This window comes from Hypanus sabinus, chromosome 22 (genome assembly GCF_030144855.1).
Source record: "Hypanus sabinus isolate sHypSab1 chromosome 22, sHypSab1.hap1, whole genome shotgun sequence".
Classification (NCBI taxonomy): Eukaryota; Metazoa; Chordata; class Chondrichthyes; order Myliobatiformes; family Dasyatidae; genus Hypanus; species Hypanus sabinus.
Window position 1 is genome coordinate 23098862 of NC_082727.1, and position 18030 is coordinate 23116891.

Consider the following 18030-nt stretch of genomic DNA (forward strand, 5'->3'; position numbering starts at 1 on the left):
TGAAATCTACATATCAAAACCAAGGTCAATTTCTGTAATTTTTTGAGTTATATCAATCAGAATACAGAGGATGCGGCTGGGACAAAGAATATGTCGAAGTATTGTACATTGCCCTCTCACTCATTTGATCCAGAGCAGCACCTGAAACAATGGGAAGGTTATTTCCACTGGTATGTTATGGGTGAATGGCAGAATAATGATACTTGGGTTTATTAGTGGGACTTTTATGTGAGGAAAAAGAGAAAAACAATGTCCATTAGTCCAAGAGACACACAACTATGACAGACACCGTGAGAGAATGGAAACAGCAAACCAGAGTGAGCCGTGGACGACGCACAACCAGAGTGAGCCGTGGACGACGCACAACCAGAGTGAGCCGTGGATGACGCACAACCAGAGTGAGCCGTGGATGACGCACAACCAGAGTGAGCCGTGGATGACGCACAACCAGAGTGAGTTGTGGACAACACACAACCAGAGTGAGCCGTGGATGATGCACAACCAGAGTGAGCCATGAACAACGCACAAACAGAGTGAGCCGTGGATGATGCACAACCAGAGTGAGCCGTGGATGACGCACAACCAGAGTGAGCCGTGGATGATGCACAACCAGAGTGAGTTGTGGACGATGCACAACCAGAGTGAGCCGTGGATGACGCACAACCAGAGTGAGCCATGGACGATGCACAACCAGAGTGAGCCGTGGATGACGCACAACCAGAGTGAGCCATGGACGATGCACAACCAGAGTGAGCCGTGGATGATGCACAACCAGAGTGAGCCGTGAACGACGCACAACCAGAGTGAGCCGTGAACGACGCACAACCAGAGTGAGTTGTGGATGACGCACAACCAGAGTGAACCGTGGATGACGCACAGCCAGAGTGAGCCGTGGACGACGCACAGCCAGAGTGAGCCGTGGATGACGCACAACCAGAGTGAGTTGTGGATGACGCACAGCCAGAGTGAGCCGTGGACGACGCACAGCCAGAGTGAGCCGTGGACGACGCACAACCAGAGTGAGTTGTGGATGACGCACAACCAGAGTGAGCCGTGGACGACGCACAGCCAGAGTGAGCCGTGGACGACGCACAGCCAGAGTGAGCCGTGGATGACGCACAACCAGAGTGAGTTGTGGATGACGCACAACCAGAGTGAGCCGTGGACGACGCACAACCAGAGTGAGTTGTGGACGACGCTCAACCAGAGTGAGTTGTGGACGACGCACAACCAGAGTGAGCCGTGGACGACGCACAACCAGAGTGAGTTGTGGATGACGCACAACCGGAGTGAGCAGTGGACGACGCACAACCAGAGTGAGTTGTGGACGACGCACAACCAGAGTGAGCCGTGGATGATGCACAACCAGAGTGAGTTGTGGACTACGCACAACCAGAGTGAGCCGTGGATGATGCACAACCAGAGTGAGCCGTGGATAATGCACAACCAGAGTGAGCCGTGGATGACGCACAACCAGAGTGAACCGTGAACGACACACAGCCAGAGTGAGCCATGAACGACGCACAGCCAGAGTGAGCTGTGGATGGCGCACAACCAGAGTGAGCCGTGAACGACGCACAACCAGAGTGAGCCGTGGATGATGCACAGCAAGAGTGAGCCGTGGATGATGCACAACCAGAGTGAGCCGTGGATGATGCACAACCAGAGTGAGCCGTGGATGATGCACAACCAGAGTGAGCCGTGGATGACGCACAACCAGAGTGAGCCGTGGATGACGCACGACCAGAGTGAGCCGTGGATGACGCACAATCAGAGTGAGCTGTAGACAATGCACAACCAGAGTGAGCCGTGGATGACGCACAACCAGAGTGAGCCGTGGATGACGCACGACCAGAGTGAGCCGTGGATGACGCACAATCAGAGTGAGCTGTAGACAATGCACAACCAGAGTGAGCCGTGGATGACGCACAACCAGAGTGAGCCGTGGATGATGCACAACCAGAGTGAGTTGTGGACGATGCACAACCAGAGTGAGCCGTGGATGATGCACAACCAGAGTGAGCCGTGGACGATGCACAACCAGAGTGAGCCGTGAATGACGCACAGCCAGAGTGAGCCGTGGACGATGCACAACCAGAGTGAGCCGTGAATGACGCACAGCCAGAGTGAGCCGTGGATGATGCACAACCAGAGTGAGCCGTGGACGATGCACAACCAGAGTGAGCCGTGGATGACGCACAACCAGAGTGAGCCGTGGATGACGCACGACCAGAGTGAGCCGTGGATGACGCACAATCAGAGTGAGCTGTAGACAATGCACAACCAGAGTGAGCCGTGGATGACGCACAATCAGAGTGAGCTGTAGACAATGCACAACCAGAGTGAGCCGTGGATGATGCACAACCAGAGTGAGCCGTGAACGACGCACAACCAGAGTGAGCCGTGGATGATGCACAACCAGAGTGAGTTGTGGACGATGCACAACCAGAGTGAGCTGTGGATGATGCACAACCAGAGTGAGCCGTGGATGATGCACAACCAGAGTGAGCCGTGAACGACGCACAACCAGAGTGAGCCGTGGATGATGCACAACCAGAGTGAGTTGTGGACAATGCACAACCAGAGTGAGCCGTGGACACTGCACAACTGTCAAAACTGAAGGAAAAGAATTGTAGGATAGTACGTAAGACAGGAGTGTGGGCCGTGTGGGATGTGTTCAGGGTGTTCTAAATACATACATAATGTCTATGGGCACAGGGACTGTGGGCTAGATAGAAAATTGCAAGATAGCGTACAACAAAGGGGGGCTGGAATTGTGGGTAGGGATTGTTGAATTGTAAGAAGGATCTGTGGTAATTGTGGGATAGTATTGAAGATGCAACATTGGGAATTTAATTACAAAGTGTGCAAATATTCAAAGCAGGCACGCTGGCCAATTTTAATGTTATCTATACAACCCACTGAAATTTAATTGATTTACTGGTTATCAAGATTAGGAACCCAAGCTAATTTCTTGTGCTTCAGCCCAGGTTCCTGAACACTCTATTGCCATCAGACCACAATGGAGCAGGACTGGACAAATCTCAAAAATCAAATTGCATGGCCAGGAGCCAGCTGGCTCAGTGAATAACAAATGGCACAGTTACTTGCTTCATTGCAGCTCACACTCACCTCATCCAGTTTGGTTTGTCTGCAGGGAAAGGAAAATGTGAAACCAAGTGGAAACTTTCTGTTTTTTATTTCCCGCTTCTCCATGAAGTCTCCCAAGCATTCAGCGACATAGTTGAAAAACTGTGGAGCAGATAGAGGACAGACACAGTGAAGCTCAGAAGAATAGAGTCATTGGGGTGTTCTCTGCCAGATAGAAGCTGTGAATAAATAGGATTACCTCAGAAGCATTGCTTTGTTTCATTTCATCTGGCATGGGATACAACTGTCTCTCTGTTTGTATCACTTGTTGTCCATCTTCAGACACCCTGACCCTTAACACCTCAAATCTGGAGCCTCCTAAGTCCAATGCCAAAAAATCTCCCTTTTCTGTGACAGAATTTAAAGATTACAGACATTCAGGGATGAATATAAGTAACTAGATGAATATTAACATAAAGTAGATGAATATCAACATAAACTAGATGAGGGCCATGCCAAGCAGGTCCTGGAAAGGAGAGGTGGAGTAATGGTCAACAGGTAACCTGCACTTCAAGCTGCAAAAATACCCAGCAGCAAAGTGTGGCCACAACCAGACCTTAAAACACACCTGGGCCTTTTCAATCTCTTGGCTTGTGCAGACAGGGTGGACCATGGTGACTGAGCATAGCCACTCTGTGTACTGACATCATTTACAATGCTGATATAGTGATGGAAACACTCTCGATGGCAGCTATCGTGTGGTGTAATCAATTAACAGTTTTGGCAGAAGAAAAGAAATCCAGGTCAGACATTAGTAGATTCTGAAAAAGCTTGTAAGATCTGGTGAGAAATAATTGGAGGTAACTTGTGGATGTAGAAAAGAAAGGGGGAAAGAATTGGAGATTCTAGAAAGATTTGGGGAGTGGTGCCAGAGGAGTTTTGGAACATGAAATGCCCAAGTAGCTGCTGAAAAGGCAGGTGCAGCTACGGCCCATGCGAGTGTCCATCTAGAGTTAACAAGCTCAGTCTAAGTCACATGACTTTGATTAGATACTATTGAGAAACTTCAGTATAAACAACTTTCACATGATCTTTGACATTAAAATCAGACAGCTAATAGGAGATGTATATGACTTTAAGCAGTCTCTATTACTAATGGTCCAATTGGCAGTGCTCAAGTGAGGTTATGGAGCCTCAGGGTTTCCCTAACTCAGCACAGACCAGAGGTGGTTAAGGAAAATGTGAACCTTCAGGTCCACATCAAACCTCAGGGGATTCTGCCACATTCGGGTTAGGTAGTATGGTATAATTTTGTGCTTCAAACCCATGTGACTTGGGCAACAATTCCATTCTGTAATACCTGTCCTGTCAGGAGTTGACTGTACAAAGGTAGGCAGCATTTTAACAGTAGAAGTCTCGTTGATCGATAGTCCCTTTCTCATCTCATTGCCAAATCGAGACATGATGTCTTGTAGCTTTTCAGGGTTGAGCTGCATGTTGTAGAGGAAGCGATCGATCTGCAAGACCAGAAGCGTTTAAATCCAATAAAACATCACTCTTGTCCACTGGTTGAGCATCGTCATGGGCTTCATCCCCACTCTAACTCCCCATTCTCTGCCCCAGTGATCAGCCATGTTCAGGCAAACCTTCTGTGCCCAAATCAGGTCAGTTTGTACCCAAGGGGAGCAGGCCTACATGCTGTATATTGAGAATACAGAGACATGGCTGGAAAGTTTCCCACCTTTTAACGGGAAACCCTGCCTCTGAGGCAGGGTGTGATCAGATCAGTGAAGCACAGTGACAAACAGCAACTTGCAAATGTGCTGGTGTGAAAAATCTTTATAAATATCCCCAGTGCTGGCAGAGCCTGGTGAGGTTGATGGCCTATTCACTACTGTATGTTCTGAGTAATGTGATGCATTCAAATTAAATGAATTCATCAACTCCTAATGTAAACCCAATTTCAAATCATCAGGGGGCTATTTTATATTATTCTATTAAATCCTGGAGTGTGAACTAAGTTTAAACAAATTCAGCATGGATTTAAATGTGGGAAGTCAACAAATCATCAATGGTAACATCAGCATCATCAGGACACAAATGACAGGTTAAAACCAGAGCCCATACAAAAAGCTCATGGTGGGGAAGGGTGAGGAAAGGGACAGTGTATCCTTTCAAAGGAAAGCATTCCACTCCATTATCATTCTCTGTTTATCCCTTCATGCTAAGTTTAGTCACTTGGTATTTCATTTTGTCTGACCCCTCTTCCATAACCTCTCAGGACCCCCCATCCAATAACATCTCTCCTGCCCATTCTGATTATCTCCCGCTTCCCTACTCCTTTGCCAGTGCTTTCTCCTATTCTTTTTAAACTAATTTTCAATCTCTTGACTTTCCAAACTGAAAAATAAATTCCTTTAAGTCCTGTCATTAAATTTGACAGGAACTTCACAATCCTAGTGCTTCTAAATTTTTCACTGAGGAACTTGCTGAGGGAAAATGTGTCAGCCAAATTTGATTGAGAAATATGCCCTTTGTTGGTGAAATTATACCTCCACCACAATAAATAAATAGGATACTAGGAATCTCAGCAAAAGAAGCTGTTTGGCCCATCCATTCTTTGCCAGGTCTTTTGAAGAACACCCACATTCCTCATATCCACATAGCTTTTTCTCCTTTTTAATTTAATATGCTTTTGAAGGCTTCTCCACCATATATACAGAAAAGTTCAAGTTCTATGCATTCACCACATCTGTCTGTTCTCATGCTTGCTCTTGTTATAGAGTTATTGAGCAATAAAGCACAGAAAACAGACCCTTTGGCCCAAATCACCCATGCTGACCAAGTACACTAATTAACCAATCCCATTTGCCTGCATTTGGCCCATATCCCTCAATCTTTCGTATCCAAGTACCTGTCCTAACGTCTTTTAAATATCATAATTTTAGCCCCCCTCTACCACTTCCTCTGGCTATATATGTAGCACTCTCTTAAGGTCCCCTTTAAATCCTTCCCCCATCAACTAAACCTACGCTCATTATTTTTGAACTCCATTACCATGGGAAAAAGTGCAGCTATTCACCATATCTATGCCCCTCATGATTTTATAAACCTCTAAGTTATCCCTCAACCTCCTACATTCCAGGGAGGAAAAGTCCTAACCTATCTAGCCTCTCCTAATAACTCAGACACTTAATTCTTGGTAACATCCTCATAAATCTCTTTTGTATCCTTTTCAGCTTAATCATATCTTTTCTATAACAGGGTGACCAGACCTTATATGGAATTCCACATGTGGATTTAGTAATGCCTCATGCAGTTGCACTCCTGTGCACAATATACCAGCAGATCAAGGAAAGCATGTCAAACACCTCCTGCAGCACCCTGTCCACCTCTATCTCCACTTCCAAGGAACTCTGTACCTGCACCCCAAAGTCTTCCTGTGCTACAACATTTCCCCAGAACTAATGCTTACTGTACAAGTCCCACCCTGGTTCCTCTTACCAAAATACAACACATCATGTTTCTCTGAAGTAAACTCTACCTGATATTCCTTGGCCCACTGACCCAGTTAAAAACAATCAAATTGTAATCATAGATAACCTTCTTCAGTGTCTACTATACCACCACCAATGTTAGTGTCATGCACAAACTAACCAACCATTCTCACCTATTTTGTTAATGCAAGTGATAAACAACAGTTGACTCAGAACTGAGCCCAACTCCACACATATAGTCACATGCCTCCAGTCTGAAGATCAACTCTATACCACCATCCTCTGATTCCTACTATAGTATAACACGAGTTTTGTATCCTGTTGTCCAGCTCTCCTTGGAATCCATGTGATCTAACCTTCCGAAAAGCCTATCTTGTGGTACCTTGTCAAAGGCATTGCTAAATTCTACGCAGACAACTACAGTGCCATCCTTACCTATCTATCTTGGTTACCCCTTCAGATAAACTCAGTCAAATTCATGAAACTCAGCTTCCCATGTACAAAGCCTTTTTTTCCAAATGTATGTAGATCCTGTCTTTCAGAATCCCCTCCACCAATAACTCTGCCATTAGAGTCATCGATCTGTAGTTTTGGCGTGTCAAAAAATGCACTCAAAAACTTCTATAGATGCACCGTGGAGAGCGTTCTGACAGGCTGCATCACTGTCTGGTATGGGGGGCGGGGGGGTGCTACTGCACAGGACCGAAAAAAGCTGCAGAGGGTTGTAAACCTAGTCAGTTCCATCTTGGCTACTAGCCTACAAAGTACCCAGGACATCTTCAGGGAGCGGTGTCTCAGAAAGGCAGCGTCAATTATTAAGGACTTCCAGCACCCAGGGCATGCCCTCTTCTCACTGTTACCATCAGGTAGGAGGTACAGAAGCCTAAAGGCACACACTCAGCGATTCAGGAACAGCTTCTTCCCCTCTGCCATCTGATTCCTAAATGGACATTGAACCCTTGAACACTACCTCACTTTTTTAATATACAGTATTTCTGCTTTTTGCACATTTTTTAATCTGCTCAATATATGTATACTGTAATTGATTCATTCACTATTATTATTTATTTATTATTTTTTCTCTTCTCTATTATGTATTGCATTGAACTGCTGCTGCTAAGTTAACAAATTTCATAACACATGCCGATGATAATAAACCTGATTCTGATTCCCAAGCTTTTCCTTGCAGCGTTTCTTAAATAAAGAAACTTCAGCCACCCTCCAGTATTATCTTTTATTTATTTTAATTTAGAGCTACAGCACAGAACAGGCCCCTCTAGCCCAGTGAGCCATCTATTTAACCCTTGCCTAATCCATTTACAATGACCAATTAACCTAGTATCTGGTACACATGGGAAGAGCAACACGTACAACATGCTGGAGGATCTCAGCAGGTCGGGCATTATCCATGGAAATAAACAGTCAACATTTCGGGCCGAGACCCTTCATCAGGACTGAAGAGGGAGGGGACAGGGGCCCTATAAGGAAGGTGAGGGGAGGTGGGAAGGAGAAGGCTGGTAGGTGCCAGGTGAAAAACCAATCAGAGGAAAGATCAAGGGGTGGGGGAGAGAATAGGCAGGAAAGATGAAGAAGGAATGTAAGGGGAAAGCACTATGGGTAGTAGAACGAGGCAGAACCATGAAGGAGGTGATAGGCAGCAGGAGGAGGAGGCAGAGGGAAACTGGGATGGGGGAAGGGAGGGGGAGGGAATTACTGGAAGCTAGAGAATTCAATATTCATGCCAAGGGGCTGGATACTATCCAGATGGTTTATGAGATGTTGCTCCTCCAGCCTGAGTTTGGCCTCATCATGGCAGTAGAGGAGGCCATGTCTGGACATATCCGAATGGGAATGTGAAGCAGTTAAAGTGGGTGGCAACCGGGAGATCCTGTCTGTTGTGGCAGACGGAGCGGAGGTCTCGCCGATGTAGAGGAGGCCACACCAGATGTAATAGATGACCCCAACAGACTCACAGTGAAGTGTTGCCTCACCTGGAAGGACTATTTGGGGCCCTGAATGGTGGTAAGAGGGGAGATGTAGGGACAGGTGTAGCACTTACGCTTGCAGGGATAAGTGCCAGGTAGATCTGTGGGAAGGGACGTGTGGACCAGGGAGTCGCGTAAGGAACGATCCCTGTGGAAAGCGGAGCGGGGTAGAGAAGGAAAGATGTGCTTAGTGGTGGGGTCCTGAGAGAAAGATCAGAAGATTAGGCAAAGAAGTAGCAGATGGAATACAGTGTATGAAAGCGTCAGGTCATGTTAGAAGGAATATGGGCGCAGACTATTTTCTTAATGTGCAGCAAATTCAGAAATGGATTTGGGAATACTATTGCAGGATTACTGAAAGGTTAACTTGCAGGTTGAGTTGGTAGTAAGTGATGCACCATCAATAACTCTCGGAGACAGGAGGCAAACGATAGGCTTTTATTAGCAGCAAGAGACCACCACACAACATCCTGCAGACTGAGGGGGGGAGCAGTGCCTCCAATCACCTTTATCCAGGGGTCTGTGGGAAGAGCCACAGGAGCAGTCAGCAGAGGGGCGTGTCCAGACAGGTATATGTAGTTCACCACAGTAAGGAAAACAAATGCAATTTTAGCATTCATTTTAAAAAAAGACTAAAATAGAAAAACAAGGATGCAATGCTGTGACTTTATAAGGCATTAGTAAGACTGCATTTGGTGTATTGTGAGCAATTTTGAGCCCCTTATCCAAGAAAAGATGTGCTGGCATGGGAGGGGTCCAGAGAACGGTTCATGAGAATGATCCCAGGAATGAAAGAGTTAACGAACGAGCAGCATTTGATGGCTCTGGGCCTGGACTCACTGGTGTTTAGAAGAAAGATGGGGGTGGGGGGAGGAATATCATTGAATATTGAAAGGCCTAAATAGAATGAACACGGAGAGGAGGTTTCTTATACTGGGAGAGTCTAGGACCAGAGGGCACAGTCTCAGAATACAAGGATGTCCTTTTAGAACAAAGATGAGAGGAATTTATTTTGATAAAGGGTGGTGAATCTATGGAACTTATTGCCACAGGTGGCTGTGGAAGCCAAATCATTAGGTATATTTAAAGTGGAGATTTATAGGTCTCGATTAGTAAGGGCATCAAAGGTTATGGGGAGAAGGCAGGAGAATGGGGTAGAAGAGGAAAATAAATAATCCATGATCAGATGGCAGACTCAATGGGCTGAATGGTCTAATTTTGCTATTATGTCATATGTTCTTACCCTTATCCCCAGAACAAATAGAACATGACAGAGCTGTTCACTCTGCTCACTTACCTTTTTGGCTTGATCTTCCTGAAGTTTTGCAAGATAAAAGGCCAAAAGGTGTATAGAAAACATTTTTTTTTTGATGTTTCAGAGTGTTAGGTTCTGAGAAAGCAAAGAAAAATAAAGTTGTTGAAAATATCCATTTTTACCCAATATTATGGAAGTTTGAAATGAGATTCACAGCCCCACAAACATGCTGGATTAAAACATAATCCTCGTTGCTTCACCTCTTTATTCACTCTCAGATCAACTAACAGTCAGTCATGTTCAATTTGGAAGATAGCTCAGATGGCCTGGAAGGGTAAGGCAGGGCAGGGAGATGCAAGGAAGACTGTGTGGGGATGAGGTATGGAGAACAAAGTAGAGGAATGATAAAGAACAGGGCATTGAGAAAGAAAAGGGGAAGGCTGAGCAAAGGAGAGGAAAGAATGGGAGGACAGGGCAAGGGAGAAATAGGGAGGACAGAGGAGAATGGGACAAGGTAGGGAAGAAATGACACTGTGGCCAGGGCATGGTAGAAATCTAGAATATCAACATCAGTGGAGTTGGGAATGGCAGCGGTTGCTGGAGAGGTGAGAGTGGGAGCAGGTGACAAAGGATCATAGAATTGTTCTGGCACATAAAGCATGGTGTCAGGTGCAGGGTGGTAGAAGCCAGGCGAGGTGGGGTTGAGTTAAGTTGTGAAGGGTCGTTGGGAAGAGGTGACAGTCAAGAACAAAGGTCAAGCTGGTAGCAGGGGATCAAGGCAGGGTGGACGCTTAATCAGATGCTAGTGTAACCCCACTCATCCCTCTGGTAAATTAGACCACCAAGCCATGTTCCTTCTCCCTGTGTTCAAACAGAAGCTGAAATGGGTGGATCCAATTCAGAGCCATATATTGTTGTTCTGAGGAAATACATGAACTTCAATGCTTTGAGTGGTAGACTGGTCCATATTCAAGGACTCAGTAGCCAACCTCAATGTGTATGTTACCACTGTCACAGATTTCATTAGCAAGAGCACTAAAGAGGTCGATCTGGATGTTCTCAACCCTAGTGAAGTCCAGGTCTGTGGTGTTCACATCAGGTGGCACTGACCTTTACAGGAAGCTGAGGTACAACATTGGTAATTCTATCGAGAGACGGTACCAGTCCAAAAGAGAGTCCCAGTCTCGCTGTGATTTGTGACAGGGCTTGCACGCTGTTAAAGGCTACAAATCATCAGGCAGCATCATTGTGTCCCTTCATGTTGAGTTCAATACATTCTGCGCATATTTTGAACAGAAGGTTAAGAAAATTATACCCCTCAAAATTTTACACCCTCTCCCTCCAATACACAACCTCAACAACCTTCAATACACTTGCACCCTCAGTCACCATTACAGATGTCAGATCAGGTTTCCGGAGAGTGAACTTGCAGGAAAACATCTGGTCTGAATGGAGCACACAACCATGGTCGTAGATCAGCCGGTGAGAGAGTTAGCTGTCATTTTTAACCTCTCCCTACTCCAAACTGACATTCCCGCCTGTTTTAAGACCTCTGTCATGCCAGTACCAAAGAAAAATAAGGTAATGTGCCTTCACACCTACTGCCCAGTGGCTCTGTAATGTTTGGAGAAGTTGACAGCTTCAAGTTCCAAGTATAAACATCACCCATAGCTGGTCCTTGTCTGATCATGTCGATGCTATGGTCAGATAAGCACATCAGTGCTTCTATGTACTTCATCACAAAGCTAAGGAAATTTGGCACGTCTTCACTGACCCCAGCAGGAAAGAAGCTGGCCCTCTGCCTGGTGGTGCATGTTTTCAAACCTCTACATCTTCTGCCCAACAGAGGGAAGAACCCAGACATAAGGAACAGTGTTTAAAGTTTTGTGAAGAGGTTGTAATGTTAAAGTGTTACAAAACTAGAGATAATTACTTCAGAGCTGATGAGCTGGGCCCAGGTGGATTTGGGCAATATTATGGAAACACATGGTTTCAATGATAAAGCAGGTATGTGATCCAAAGTTTATTTGGACTCAAATAGGATGAAGGTTTCAAACAATGGGTTTAAATTTAAGTTGATGCCTTTCTGGTCCTTTCCAACACATCCTTCATTCCCCATTTCCCCCTATTCCTCTGAATATTGCCTATGCGCAATTCCTTTCTTACATTGCTCAATTACTGCTCACAATCTCCATTCCTCTCAATGAAGGCTAAACCTACACTTAGATCTTCTTGAAGCTTCTCAATCAATGTAAGGAAATATTACTCCAGAGCAGATTCAATCCTGACCTTAGAATCTGTCTGTGTGCACATTCTCCCTGCGACCATGTGGATTTCCTCCAGGAGCTCCATTTCCGATTGGTGGGTTAATCAGACAGCACAAATTTCCCCTCGTGTGTAAGAGAGTAGTAGAACCTGGGGGAAGTTGATCATAGAACATAGCACAGTACAGGCTCTTCAGCCCACAATGTTGTGCTAACCCTTTACCCTACATATTTCGAGGTTAATTGAACCCTTCTCCCCCATATAGCCCTCCATTTTTCTGTCATCAAAGTGCCTATCTAAGAGTTCCTTAAATGTCCCTAATGTATCTGCCTCTACCACCACTTCCAGTATAGTTTCTCCTGAGGTAATCCTGTCCACGTATTATGTCAGGAATCTTTTCCTGGACACACTCTGTCTCACAGGTGCAGCAATCTGGGATTCTGGAGGTCGCCCAAATCTTGCTTGAGGAGGATTCATTCTCACTACTTTAATTAGGCAATAATGGAGAAAGAAAGAAATCGGACAGAATCCCCAGTGTAGCCTTTGCTTCTCCTCGCCAACGTCTACAAACCTTAAAATAAATTTATTATCGAAGTATGCATATGTCATCCTGAGATTCATTTTCTTACACATATTCACAATGAAACAAAGAAATACAAAAGAATCAATGAAAAGTACACACAGGCTGACACACAATCAATGTGCAAAAGACAAACAGTGCAAATAGGACAAAACAAGTAATAAATAAAGCTGACAACAGTGGGGGGGCTGCTTGGACTCGATCATAGGAAGGACTAAGCCTCAAGCCATGGCATTGACTGTTGGCAGCCACCTAGGGGAAAGATATTGGAGTCAATGCTGAAAGCTGTGTGGCGCAGTAGGTGCTGCCCTCCAGTGTTCGCTCAGGGAAGCTGAGCTGTATCGTTTGGCTGCAGACTGCCGCAACATTCATGGGCTCCAGGACTTGGACTATATATATTTTTTGTGTGACTGTATTTTACTGCTATCAGGTATGTGCTTTCTGCTGTATATGACTGTTGGTAACAACCGAAGCCTGAATGTGGAGAAGACAAAGGAAATCATTGTGGACTTCAGGAAAGTGCAGACAAACCCTCCCCCTCTGCGAATACATGGCTCCTCCATAGAGAGAGTTAAGTGCACCAAGATCCTGGGAGCTGACATCACAGATGACCTCACCTGGTCCCTTAATATCACCTCCCTGAATAAGAAAGCACAGTGGCACCTCCACTTCCAACGAAGAGTGAGGCAAGCAAGGCTCCCAATCCTCCCTCCCCCCCCCCCCCATACAGGAGCATCATTGAGAACATCCTGACAAGATGCATTTCCATCTGGTATGGGAACATTGAGCATCAGACCTGAAATCCCTACAAAGGACTGTGAGAACAGCTGAGAGAATCATACGGGTTTCCCTACATCCAGTTGCGACATTTATCAGGAGCGCTACATACTCAGGGCCCTTGATATTTTTAAGGATCCCACTCATCCAGCCAGCATCCTCTTTGACTTTCTACCATCAAACAGGAGACTAATCTGGATAAAAATAAGAACCGTCAGGAAGAGAAACAGGTTCTTCCCCAGGACATAAGGCTTCTGAGCTCCCTGTCATATTGTATTCGAAGTGTCATTGGCTAATCTGTTCCGTAGCTCGCAATATTTAATATTAATGCACTTTAGTTTGTTATTTATGTGTGATTCATCTGTAAATTTTATCCTCACCTTCCTAAGTTATCATATGTTATGTGTGTTATCCGTACTACTGTGCTTTGCACCCTGGTTTGAAGAAATGTGTTAACATTTCTATATACATTATATGGTTATATAAATTATATACATATATATAGTTAAATGGCAATAAACTTCACTTGACTTGTATTTTGTACCTCAGCACCACAGTAACACTGTTTTGTTTAGTTGTATTCTTGGGTATTATATAGGGTTGAATGACAATCAAGCTTGGACTTTGTTGTCAATCCATACTGACTGGGGTCTGCAAGTGAACAAATCAAGAATCTAGTTGCATGTAGGTATCAAGCCTAGATCTTAGAGCTTATTGATCAGTTTCAAGGGGAAGACAGTGTTGAATACTGTGCTGCAGTCAATGAAGAGCAACCTGATGTATGCATTTTCATTGTCCAGTTCTTCTAGAGCTGAATGATGAAGCAAGGCCCTAAGCTCCCCACTCTAACCCTGTCCCACTCCAACAATCATATAGAAATAGAACTGGCCCTTCAGGATTAAACTAATCCCATCTACCTGCATGTGGTCCGTATCATTCTACTCCCTGTCTGTTTTTGAGTCTGTCTAAATGCCTCTTAGACAGCTCCTAAAGAAGGTGGGAAGAATAAAAAGGGATGAATGTAGGGTTCAAGTGAGGCAGCAGTCTCATTGGGTCAATGAACCTAGCTTTCCATCCTGTATCTCTATACTTTAGTATGGCTTTATTGCTCATCTCTCCTTCCTTGTTACTGATTCATACTCTTTCCATCAATGTTTTCATTCTGCATTTCCTCTACTCTCAATCTACCCTTTAAGCTACTATTTAAACAATCATTCAATTAGGATTTCAATAAGATGTTTTGCAACTTAATTGTGAACCTCACTTGGTGTCATGGATTTCAGTGAAGTTGGAAACAGTGTGGTAGCAGAAGCAGCTTTTTTGTCTCCTTTGTCACATGCAGAACCTCACCAGTCGTCGCACCTATGTCATCAGTCCCTACATGAACCACGACTTTTGGCTGTTCACCTTCCACTTAAGAATGCTGAGAACTTGATCTGAGATATTCTGGACCCTGGAAGGCAACAGACCATCCGGTAATCTTGTTCTCGTCCACAGATCCTCCTGAGTTCCCTTAACTAATGAATCCCCTATCACCACATCGTGCCTCTTCTCCCCCCTTCCATTCTGAGTCACAGAGGTAGACTCAAGGCCAGAGAGCTGATCACTGTGACTTTCCTCTGTTAGGTCAACCCCTACACGCACCCCCTGCCAACAGCATCCAAAGTGATATACTCTTCACTGGCTCCTTAACTGCTTTCCCCTTCCTGCCTGCCACCCAGTTTCCTGTATCCTGTACCTGGGGTGTAACTACCTGGACAGAAAGGACAGTTATGTTCTACCTGCCACCCCCTCAGCCTCCCGAATGATCCAGAGTTCATCCAGTTCCAGCTCCAACTCCTTATTGCGGATTGTTAGCAGCTGCAGCTGGATTCACTTCTCACAGTTGTAGAAGTCAGGGCCACTGGAGATCTCCCTGCCTTCCCACATCCCGCAGGAGGAGCATTCAAATATCCTGCTTGGCATCTCTACTGTCCTAGTTGAACAGATAGAAAGAAAGGAAGGAAAGGAGGAAGAAACACTTTGTTCTTGAGCTTTTCTTTCCTTTGCTTTCTCTGACTGAAGCCTCTCTTCACTGAAGCCTCAAGATCACCACTCTGACTCTGTCCACTCCAACGATGGCCACTGTGCTTGCCCCTGCCTTCCTTTAATATTCTCTTGCTAATCAATCCCAAACGCCGACTGGCCACTGGGCAAAGCTCTATCAAAGGAACAGAGTCAGCACCCATCAGGTCTTTGGTGCTCTGAGGGAGAGGCTTTACTAACTGTGCCACAGGGCTGTTCCAAACTAAGGCTATAACAACCAAGTATTAACTAAGATGCAGTCAATACAAAAAGATATAGCTGTGTTTGAATTCCTTGCAAGCCTTTTAATTGGTGGGTAATTCAGTTCTTGACTTTTATGAAGGAAAAACTATTAACACAGGGTTCCTCAAGCTTCAGTGTCCAGTCCCTTTCATTTTTGATTACATATTAATGATTTAAACTTAAATACATGCATGATAAAGTAGTGTGCCGATTATACAAAAATTGCTTTGTGCTCAATATTTATGAGAAAAACTTTGGAATACAATTATGGTCAGTTGGGAGAAGCATAGAAATGGAATTTATTCCAGAGGCGTATGAGGTAATTAACTTAGGGAAAATACAGACAGACAGACATACTTTATTGATCCCGAGGGAAATAGGGTTTTGTTATAGTCACACCAACCAAGAATAGTGTAGAAATATAGCAATAAATGGAGGATGTTGAGTGATGAAAAGGGATGGGGGAATTGAGTGATATGAGCAAAATGTCAAATGGAGGGGGAAGTGTAAGGAATGTACTTTGCTAAGAGAAATCAATTAGAAGATTGTTATGTACTAAGGAGATAACAAGAGCTGCAAATGAGTGAAGTATGTGGAAATCTAGATGTTTTAATGCATGAATCATAAAAAGGAATCAAGCAGGTCCAGCAGATAACCTACCATGAATACTAACAAAGGTGCTTACCTAAGTCCAGTATCTGGTCTGTATCCCTTAAAATCTTTCCAGTCCATGTACCTGTCCAAATTTCTGTTAAATGTTGTAATTGGACCTGTGTCTACCACTTCCTGAATCAGCTGGTCCTACATACTCATGACCTTAAGACAGCTTGAAAGGTTAGATGATATCATGGAACGAAGCTGAAAAACTAATTCATGGCTTTTTAATCAAATAGACTAGATTACTTTAATTAACTTTTTACTGGTCTTCCAAAACAATATGGGGACAAACTTCAACTCATTCCGAATACTGCTGCTAGACTTTTAATGAAAATCAGGATGAGGGAGCATAACACACCCATTCTAACCGTTCTGCATTGGCTTCCTGTATCTTTTAGAATTTACTTTAAATTTCTCTTACCTGTTTATAAAGCTTCCAATGGTTGGGGACCGATCTACATCACAGATTTGCTTTCATTTTATAATCCTGCTTGAGTTTTTCAATCTTCTTCCGCCAGTCTTTTAAATTTAAACAATCTCCCTCAAAAGAAAATTGTCAAGTCAGCTCTTTTGACCCACGCTCCTAAACTATGGAACTCAATACCTAAAACAATAAGGTGTACAGGCTCAATTAATAATATTACATACCAGTTCAAAACCTGTTTATTTAGTCTTGCTTCGAACATTGTCTTTTATTTTTATGTTTGCACTTTATCCCATTCTAAAGCACTTAGAAGTACATTGTTCATGTGTAGTGTGCATTATAAATAAGTTACTATTAGTAAGAGTAGTAGGAGGATCCATTCTGAGCTAGCCAATTGATTACAAAATGGGCTTGGTAAAAGCAGGGAATTGAAGGCTTGTGACCAGTGATGTGTTGCAGGGATTCGGTTTGGGTCCATTGTTGTTTCTCATCCACTGTATATTAATAATCTGGATGACTGGTGTTAACATGGTGGGTAAGTTTGCCAATCCCTGTTTGTGAGTGTAGCGGACAGTGAAGGATATGCCCTCTTCTTATTGCTACCACCAGGGACGATGTACAGCAGCCCAAAAATGCACATTTTAGTAACATTTTAGGAACCGCTTCTTCCCCTCTGCCATCAGATTTTTCAGTGGACCGTGAACACTACCTCACGTTTTTTGCTCTTTTTTGCACTGATTTATTTTTTACGTATAACCTATAGAATAACTTTTATGTATTGCACTGTACTGCTGCCACAACACAAGTTTCACAACATATTTTGCATCAGTCTTCACTATGGAAGACACGAGCAGTATAGTGGAAGTTCCAGGTATCAGGAGTCATTAAGTGTGTGAAGTTACCATTACTAGAGAGAAGGTTCTTGGGAAACTGGAAGGTTTGAAGGTAGATAAGTCACCTGGACCAAAGGGTTCTGAAAGAGGTGGATGAAGAGAATGTGGAGACATTAGCAAAGATCTTTCAAGAATTGCTATATTCTGGAATGGTTGTAGAAGATTGGAAAATTGCAAATGTCACTCCACTCTTCAAGAAGGGAAAAAAGTAGAAGAAAGAAAACTTTAGGCCAGTTAGTCTGACCTCAGTAGCTGGGAAAATGTAGGAGTCGATTACTAAGGATGTGGTCTCAGGGTACT

The 18030-nt window shown here is 44.3% G+C and overlaps 1 protein-coding gene across 1 annotated transcript in view; it reads right to left on the minus strand.

Annotated features, from left to right (window-relative positions):
- The window catches only part of LOC132379435 (hexokinase HKDC1-like), a 139577-nt gene that overhangs the window by 113513 nt on the left and 8034 nt on the right, over window positions 1-18030 (minus strand). Inside the window, exons 2-7 of the mRNA XM_059947295.1 lie at window positions 16835-17017; window positions 10938-11104; window positions 9870-9962; window positions 4451-4607; window positions 3350-3498; window positions 3133-3252 (exon numbers count right to left, since the gene is read on the minus strand). Of these exons, the coding sequence (XP_059803278.1) occupies window positions 3133-3252; window positions 3350-3498; window positions 4451-4607; window positions 9870-9932 (489 nt within the window). The 5' untranslated portion in view covers window positions 9933-9962; window positions 10938-11104; window positions 16835-17017. The remainder of the gene's footprint in view (window positions 1-3132; window positions 3253-3349; window positions 3499-4450; window positions 4608-9869; window positions 9963-10937; window positions 11105-16834; window positions 17018-18030) is intronic.